Below are 9,460 nucleotides of genomic sequence, written 5' to 3'. Positions count from 1 at the left end.
CCCATTGAGACCAGTGGCCTTCTTGCCCTTTATAACATCAATTCAGGCATGGTAAGTGGTGCAGAAAACCTTGCATGAATTCTCTAGCTCCTTCAAGAGGGCTAAGCCACCATGTAAGTCCCAAAGGCTTAAATGCTTTCTCAGCACTCGACCTCTCCATAAGGATGAATTTCTCCTACAGTGAGGACAGCATCCAAAAGTTGTTACTTTGTCAGTCAGAAGAAAATATAAAGCAATACACAGTAAATGGTACATAAACATCAAATAAAATAAAATAATTTATAATTATCAGTAAAATACCAGTGTCTTACAGATTATTTTCTTGGATATCTGTTAAAAATCTCAGAATCAATATTTAGCGAAGTAAATGCTTATAACAATTCCACTAGAAACAGCAAAATCTGTTCAGTGAACAGTCTGTGTATACAGCCACTGGTCTAAATCAACTCCACTGCCAAGCGGGCAAGCACCAGGAAATATATTAAATGAATAGACAATTCAGAAATGTCCAACAGATAACTAAAATTGAAATTTTATTTTTTTCAATAATATTCATCAGACAATTTTCTGACAAGACTTCTCTGAAAGATGAAGTGCAAATGGGAACCCTGTAAGAATGTTTAAAGAATTGTACATGACATTTTTTAAGCGCCACTAAGTACACATTGAATACTTTGTAAGTATATAGGCATAGCAACATGCAAGTGTCATGTACCTAACATTACAATATGCATTTTGTCTGCTTAAAGTTATTAATGAGGAAATTAAATGAAGTAAATGTGTCTCATCTTCAGTGCAATATGTTTAATTCCCATGAATTTTGTTTACAGGTTAGTGGTTGTATTTCTGAACCATTCGCATATATCCTTCCCAAGGCCATAAAGTGCCAGTGTACAAGCAGAGTACACTGGAGCTCCTAGGAGAATACACTTACACTGACCATGAATAGATGAAGTTGTTATAGACCCTTCACTAATTACGCCTTATTACTTATTCTAGGAAACTTCCTGCTGAACTGAAGGTTTTTTGTAGTTATAAAATATCTAGGCTAAAAGTAAAGGATGCACAAGGATTGCTTTATAATTCTGTTGGAAAAGAGCTAAATAGCAACTCAAACATGTGCATTAAGGACTTGAGCCTTGTTCTTTTGAAATCAATAGGCGTATTGTACTCAACTTTTATGGAAGCAGGACATATATGAATCCAGTAATCTATGAGTTCACTCTCTTGGCTCACTGTTTAGGCAGAAGCAGATGATCGTAGGTCATATTTGCATATTTCTATGGAAGCTATATAGGGGTATAAGCAAATCTGCTTTCACTGAAAAAGGACATGTGCAACTGCATATTTACTAACATTAATCAATATGCATAGAACGGAGAGAAGGAGGAAGTGATAAAGAATTCAGTCCAGCAATTAAAGATTTTCCTCCTCTTCATAATCAACGTGAACAGTTGATGATCATCACTATTATTTTCTTTAGAAGTTATTACATTAAAACCCCTCCTTCTGAACCTATTATGAAAAACCCTTCAATGATTTCATTGTAGAATAAGACTAAGAAAATGAATATGTTTAGAAGAAAATAGCATCAGTGATTTTCAGCACTATGCATAAGGGCAGGGTAAGGCTGTCTGTAGTTTGTGCTGAAATGTGAGATCAGAGCTCACACAAGAAACACTGCTGGCATGTGCTAAAGTGCTAAAGTGCTGACCCCAACAGGCTTGGCTTTGCACCTGAAATCTTAAAAAAAAAAAAGGAAAAAAAAAAAAAAAAAAAAGAAATGAAAATCCTTGAACTTTTCTTTAACAGGAACACAGACTGCTCCTTTTAGAGGACTTTTTTTCTCCCCTACCTCCTTTCCAATTAAGATTGCTGCTTTAGCCCAGCAGAGAATAAATGACTTTAGACACAGAACATGGAGGGCAGATCTCTAGTAAACACAGAAGCCATGAAGAATATATATATATATAGGGGTTTTTTGCCATCTACTGAGAGGCTCTGGAAGCCCCTAGTACTGTAGAGTCATCATGTTGGCTCCACATCTTCCATCTGGTTCTGAGTACATTAAACGTTGCTGCAGAAAATTAACATGGCTTGCCAACAAGATGATTCCTAGATGCTGGAAGAATTCCCTTAAGGGCTGCTGGAAGCGCACAAAGCTTGGAGCATCCTGAGGATGTGGAGTGATGCAGAAGTGTGCTGTTAAACCATGTTTGTACCCTTATTTCCTCCTGAGTTAAAACAAGTGCGGAGTGCTGGGTTAGATTCATCGATAGCAAGCAGGAACTGCTAGCTTTTGTTAACTCCAAGTAGACAGCTCCCATTTGCTTTAGAGTTATGAAGTCCACTGTGAAAAACCATGTAGGAAGTCCTACTCTCGATTAAGAGTTTCTACTCTGCTGACATCAAAGGCTGCTCTATCCATTTAATATTCTTTTATTGTTTGCAGTAGTCTTTCCCTGTCCCACATGCATTGACTGTTTTTAATGTAAACATGCTCTGGCAATATTATGTTTAAATAAGTAAGAGACATCAGAATATCTCAACAGTATTGGTATTGCATATTTAATTCAAAAGCTTGCATGTGCTTATAAAAGTTTCTCTCCAAACCTGCATGTCTTACTGGAAAGGTTTGTGTTTCAGTTGGATAGCACATCATTATCTAGTGCTGACTAAATATTGATGTGTTATAGCAGTTTATTTTTAAGCCGTTTGGGATGAATCCCCAGCCAGTGTAAATTGGCCCACATTTAAGGCAATAGAGTGAAGCTGATTTATACCAGCTGAGGCTGTGTCCTTATGCCTTGTTAAAAGCTTAAACTATTCCTAAATTAGTAAAGAACAGGGCAAGAATTATGAACGCAGGCAATTTTTTTTTTCTATATTTAACAGAAAAAAACCCCAGTGACCTCAAGACTAGACCAAAGATTCAGTAATATTTAAAATGTATACAAACATCTCATAGCTAGTATTTAGACTAAGAGGTAGATGTCATATTCTAGGAACAGTACAGTGTGGAATGATGCTAATGGCAGTTGCTAAATACATCCTGTTACACAGGAACAAAGGAGGGTCATAGCAATGGCAACCACAAGAAGGTTTATGCTATTCTTTTCTTCTTTTGCTATTCTGTGTTATCTATCTTTTGGTGCATTCCTTCTGGAAGGGTGGGATGGAAAAGTGGCGAGAAGTAAAAAGATCAGTAATACAAAACTTCACGTTTACAAAATGTTAGCTTTATCATTAAAAGCATCCTTTGTACTTTGATGGAAGCATTTTGTACTTACAATTTAAGATTACCTGGCATTACTGAGCAAGTAGTGGAAATTCCAGGTGAGGTGATTCAGCAAAATAGGGGTCAGAAGAATGCAGCGCTCTCTCTCTCTCTCTCTTTCTCTGTTGTTCATGCTAAAAATACCGGGGCATATGGCAGCATATTTCAGCATCTTAACATACTAGGCTCCCTTGAGGACAGAAAAAAAGAGGAAACTTGTGCTGTTGAGCCAGAAATAGATTACAGAACAGTGTTGCCAGACATAAAGAGTGCTGGCAGCAAAGCCATTAGTGGAGTCAGTGTCTTACTTTGCCTAAAGGTGTTTCAGTGGTATGTAATGGGCCTCAAAGAAATGGAAAGCAAAGCTAGTGAGAATGAGGAGTGGTATAAGCGTTTTTATAAATTAGTTGTCACTGCAAGTAGAGGAATTACACATATTGCATTAGGATATCCACTGCTTGTATATGTACCTTCCAGCTTTTCCTTGTGACTGTTAGGGATCATCCCCCTGCTTGAAATAATCAAAATGCATATTATAATTACACGGTTTTCCAATATCCATACACAGCAAGTACAAGATACTTACATGTAAGTACACTGTATTTACCTATATTTTTGCATAGTTTTTAGTGTGTACTTTGTGCCACTTAATAAAAAGCATTACTCGTTATTTTTGTTGTTGTTTGTTTTTCTCTGTTAGACAGCTTATTCAATTGAAGTTGAAGTAGCTGGATTTTTGGTATGTTCATCACAGATTAACCAGTTCCTAGGAGTGTAGAGATTAGACACTTGGAGGAGTCTGGGTAAGCGGTGTGGGAAGCTGCAGTGTGAACATGAAGTTTTCAATCACCTCCTTAATTAAGAAATGCAATATTAGATTTACGGTGCTAATTTAATAAACTTACCTTTAATTTTAATGGAATTGTAAAGGTAAGAACTCCATTTTCCTTTTGGTAACACTTTACAATAAGTGGCACTAAATTACACTATAACTGCTATGTTACAGGGAATTACATGTAACTACACTGTAACTGTTGAAATAGCTACTGTACATGTGCGTACATGGTAACTTCAGTGCTGTTACAATCATGAATTACATAATTACAGATGATTCTGTCCTTTCTTTTCATTGAAATAGTTATATATATATTATACTGTAATGAAAATACACAAGATGTTAACTTTCATGTCTTTTTTAGAAAAGTTGGTTTTCTTCATGTACTCCTTTACAGAGGGAGTCTCAGTGCAAGACGAACCATCCTTAAATAATGTGGAAACTTTTTAGAGTGTTTTAGCTTAAGTTCTGAGCCTCAAGTTAAACATCAGGTTCCTTACACTGTTTCTTGGTTTGTCAGATGACACTAAAAGAGTGGGATGATGTACCCCTTGTCTTCTGATGCACCGCTTTCTTGTTCAAATCATGAGAATGTCCTTGAAGCATTAAAAAAAAACCCCAAAACCTACATCAGAAAGTTTAAAAATAATCAGCAATCGACACTGTAAACAGTACACTGGCAGAAACTAGCTACCTGGCCTTGAGAAAACTACTCTGCAAGTGCATGTGGGAGAGAATGTCACAGACATTTTAGTGAGGGCGGTTCCCATTCAGAGCCTCGATTTTACACACCTGCTGGATACCTCACACCATAATAAAAGCGGTATTTCAGAATGGGATCTTGGACAAAGAGAACGGAGGACTGGCTTTTAGCCTACTGAATGTCATTAGTGCTGAGCCATGGCTCTGCCTACAAAAAAAGAGGGATACCTTTTTACACCTAGTGTAGTAATTTAAACCCGTGAAGAGCAGACAGGCCTGCAAAGTGCTACCCAGGTAGAACGCTAGGTGTGGGGTTTTTCACACCTGCTTTGCACAGATGCAAGGGACATCACCAGGTGCAAGGTAACGGAAGATCAACTGCATTAAAAACAAGCACATGTGAGAAGTTTTAATTGAAAACCAATGAAATAACCTGTTTTAAGTGTACAAGTTGTATCTCTTGCAAAGTTTAAGTGCTGTTTCTACGCCACTGGAGAAAATGGTTTGAAATGGTTACCCCAAGGGCAATCCTGCTTTTGAAGGTCCTACCTGACCTTGGTTGGGTAATGGTTCAAGTAACAACCCTACAGTTCAAGCAAGCTGGAGTTCAGAAGAGTGAAAAAGGCATAAACACCCTGTTGGTGGAGAATTCCACTTGAGCAAGTAAGGCCCTCATCCAGGGAAGCACTTACTTTTAAGCATATGAATAGCGCCTTACAGTCCAATGGAAATCCTCTGAAGCCTGAAGCTGAGCATATGCTGAGTTGAACTGGGCCCCAGGTCTTGAAATAAAACCTTGTCATATGCCATACTCTACTGTAGCTAATGTAACTTGCTGTTGTGACAAGAACCCATATTTTTGGTATTAAACTGAATGACTTCCTTTGCCAGCCTTTTTTTACATGTGTATGTTTTGAAAGACATGAATATCTTGTAAACCTATACTAGTTTTCAATGTGTCTAGTAGCACCTACCTGGTTCTCTCAAACTACCATATTATATTAACATATTATTGCATTTTTCCACAGATGGGTATGGAGTGAACTGTAAAAACAAGCATGCAATCACATCAATGCAGACTTATTTCTTTAAAATGTCATACTGTATATGATTTATTATGTTAACACTCAACCACATCATATTATTTATGTCTGTATATTTTGAAAAAAAGTGCTGCTTTGATTGATGTCACCCTTTTTTCTTAGAAATTAACAAGATAAATGTCTCAAGAAAAACAATTAAAATACTCTAATATTGTCCTTAAAAGGATTATACTCTTCTGATAAATAATCTGACACAGCACCTTTATCTTCCATTTTACCATACTACATGATGTCATATTCCAAACTCTCCCTTCCCCACACAAAAATAAAATCCCAGGAGAAAGTCCTTTACAGCAGACCATCATGCTTTTAGGCTTCACAAGTACAGCAACCAGAGAGAAATACTCTTTTGCCAAAGGTGCAGAAGGTAGGAGCAAGAGAAGCTCCAACTAGACTAACTTGCATTCCCCATTGCAGAATTGTTTCCAAGAGCTGTTATGGCAACCTTTTTATTTCATTGGAAGAGGAAATAAGCCGAAGGGCTTACAGTGTTTTGTTGTCATATTTAAGAGCATGTGATTTTTCAGCTGTCAATTACACAAAAATTTTAGAAATAATCCAGAGACTTTCACTGTGGAGCTAAAAGCATGGCAGGAATTCTCTATCATTCACGGTGACATAAGTTTGTACCTCACAAAATGCATAGACAGGAATTTAATATAAAGAATTAGTCCATTTACTGTATACACAAAACATATATCTTTTGTTTTAACACTTCTATTTTTTTCTTTTTTTTTTTTCTTTTTTCTTTTTTTTGGCAAACCAACATAGAGAAGCAGCTCTGGAACTGCCAAATTAAAATTTGATAATTTTAGCAACTCAATAGTACTTTTTAAGGATAGTAATCAAATGTGGTTGTAATTTAAAACCTGAGGCTGTGCACTGGTTGTTAGCTTAAAACTACCTTTCCATATAACATTGTGCTTCCATTGTATAACAAAGAAAAAATTAACAAGAACTAGAAAAGTTTGCTGCTGAACAGTGCTAGGACATACAGACAAAAAATACTAATACATGTTATCTACTCAGAATACTGATTTGAGTCATATCTAAAGGGATATAATGGACATTAGAAAATGCTTACTTGTGACTGACTTAGCTACTGCCAAAAAAGTTAAATATGTATCAAATAATGTTTAATTGAATTTATTATATGCACTATATACAGATACTAAAATGCCTTGCAGTTGTGCCCCATGAACACTTCAAATTTGAGTAGGCAGGTGAGTTCATGTGAAGCAAATAAATTATAAAAACAGAAATTACTCAGAAAGTTCTCTAATCTTTGCGATCCCAAAAAGCAATAAAAGGGCAGGACAAATTTATTTCAAATGAAGCACTATTATCTAACTTTGCAGAATCTGTATAGCTATTCAGCATGTTTTTACCATTGAAACATGGCACTGTTGTCAAGGTACCATTTAAAACATAACAAATCAAAGCAAAACAAAACAAAAAATTCAGTGGACTGAATTCAGTTTTCTTCCACCGAATCCAAGCATACAGGAAACTCTACTAAAAAGGTTTCAAATTGTGTTTCCTAGGGCATATGTTTCAAAACCAAGTTACTTTTTGAATTATAGATAGACATGTATAAAACATTCTTTGTAAACCTCTAATCTTAGACAACATTTTATGTAAGTAAATTAGGTCCTTACCTAATAGTATTTGTTATGAATATTGTTCTATGACACACTAGAAGGGACATGATAAAATAAAACTGAAAAAGAAAGCTGCGTAACATTTAAAAATGTAGAAAACTTGGATTAAGATGATGATTAACATTGTTAAGGCTGTATATTCAAGCACTGTATGTTAAGAGAGCAGTGGATATGAATTTTAGGCAATAAGAAATGTCCTGCTTTAAGCATGATACTGTAATTATAGAATGATGATGTCAACAGCTGATTGTTGGCATAAACTGGCTACTTATAGCAGGTATGCAAGTTAATAAAGATAGCAGAAGATGGCAGAAATGAATTCTGAGAAATGATAGCCAGTTTTCTCCAGCAGTCAGCCTGATAAGTAAAACTCCAAGATTCTAGCTCTGCATCTAAATGAAATACTCTTTTTTCTCCTCTGCATTGACTTGGCTGCCTTCTGCATTGATAATGGCTGTGTCGGCATCAGGTGCATCTTCAGCTCCTTTTGCTTCATTTGTTAAATATGTTCCTATAGGAATCAGTACAACAGAAAAAAGAAAAAAAAAAAGGAAAGATTAGGGATTTTTAACTTTACAGTGCATTACAGGAAGTACATTTCTAACAATGCTCCAATTGCTTGCTGAATAGACAAATATTTTTACACAGTTTCAGTATATATCATAAAGGTATGCTCAACTTTCTAATTTGCCTAAAAAATATTTATAGTATTAATACTGATAATGCACATACACAAATTCAAGTATATCCACAATAAATTAAGGAAATCTTCTAATAAAAACCTGCTTTATCTAACTGTAGTAATATGCAATATATTTTGCAATTATAAAATAAGTGATAAAATCTTGGTTATTTCATGGAACAGCTACCCATGGAAAATAAACCAACTCTGAACACTTAGATATTCATAAACAGCTGGGTTTTTTTTAAATGGCCACTGATTATTTTGGTATTTCTATTTTTTCTTGATCATATCTATATTTTAATTTTACAGAACTGTATCATAGTCACTTCCAAGAATTAAAAAATTGAGATAGTTTTATTAACTGAACCCACTCACATGATACTATCACAGATATTTTTATGCTAAGGAGAGGAACAAAAAGAATTGTGTGCAACAGTCAATTTTCCCATTGGGAAAAGCATTATTTATGTTGCCAAAAGATGTCTAACTGTTCATTCAGGAAAGTAAAACAAAAAGGACATACTTTCACTGGCTCACAAAAAAAATAAAATTGTTTCCCCCCACACACAGTACAATCAAATAAAAAATATGTTTTTATCAGCTTATGTGTGCTAGCCATATGATTATTGTATCTAAAATGAGATTTAATGAGTTGATACCAACACTAACTTGCTCTTCAGGTTTTTCTGGTGTGTTGGTTTTTTTTGGTTTTTTTTAGCGGTTCAGGTAGGGAATCAATCAAGTTTTAACAATAGGTAGGTCTACAAGCCATTTGGAGGTCAAATCTCAATAAATTATTTTGGATTTAACTAGGTCAAAATAGGATCATAAAGAAGCTTAGTTAGAAGTCAGTGTCACTCCATCCCTGTTATCTCTAATGGCAGGGGGGACTGAAAATGGAGTAAATTCTTAAGGTGAAATCTCTGAATAAATTAAAGCTTGGCCTAGGAAAGAACCCCTTATTCCAGTGGAATCATTGGTAAAAGAGTCACTCATCTGAAAATTCACCACTGGCTTCTAATATCACCGCTTATATACATACTTAAAGCATCAGCACAATTTATTAAAATGAAAAATCTTGTTCACTTAATATAGATACATATGCTGGTGAATTGATATACTAGTTAAAACTATGAGATTATGTAATGAAGTGTCTACAGCTACGTGCCAAAACCAAGGGGCAATCTTACCTCTTAG

At 35.4% G+C, this 9,460-nt stretch overlaps 1 protein-coding gene across 3 annotated transcripts in view; it reads right to left on the bottom strand.

Moving 5' to 3' along the window:
- Nucleotides 1-516: 516 nt before the first annotated feature.
- CADM2 (cell adhesion molecule 2) overlaps nt 517-9,460 on the bottom strand; it is a 670,542-nt gene continuing 661,598 nt past the window's right edge. For all 3 annotated transcript variants that reach the window (XM_055702988.1, XM_055702990.1, XM_055702989.1), the window contains one exon: nt 517-8,089. In XM_055702988.1, the coding sequence (XP_055558963.1) occupies nt 7,971-8,089 (119 nt within the window). In that variant the 3' untranslated portion in view covers nt 517-7,970. The remainder of the gene's footprint in view (nt 8,090-9,460) is intronic.

The sequence above is a fragment of the Falco cherrug genome, chromosome 2 (assembly GCF_023634085.1).
Source record: "Falco cherrug isolate bFalChe1 chromosome 2, bFalChe1.pri, whole genome shotgun sequence".
Taxonomy (NCBI): Eukaryota; Metazoa; Chordata; class Aves; order Falconiformes; family Falconidae; genus Falco; species Falco cherrug.
This window is presented reverse-complemented; position numbering and strand designations above follow the sequence as displayed.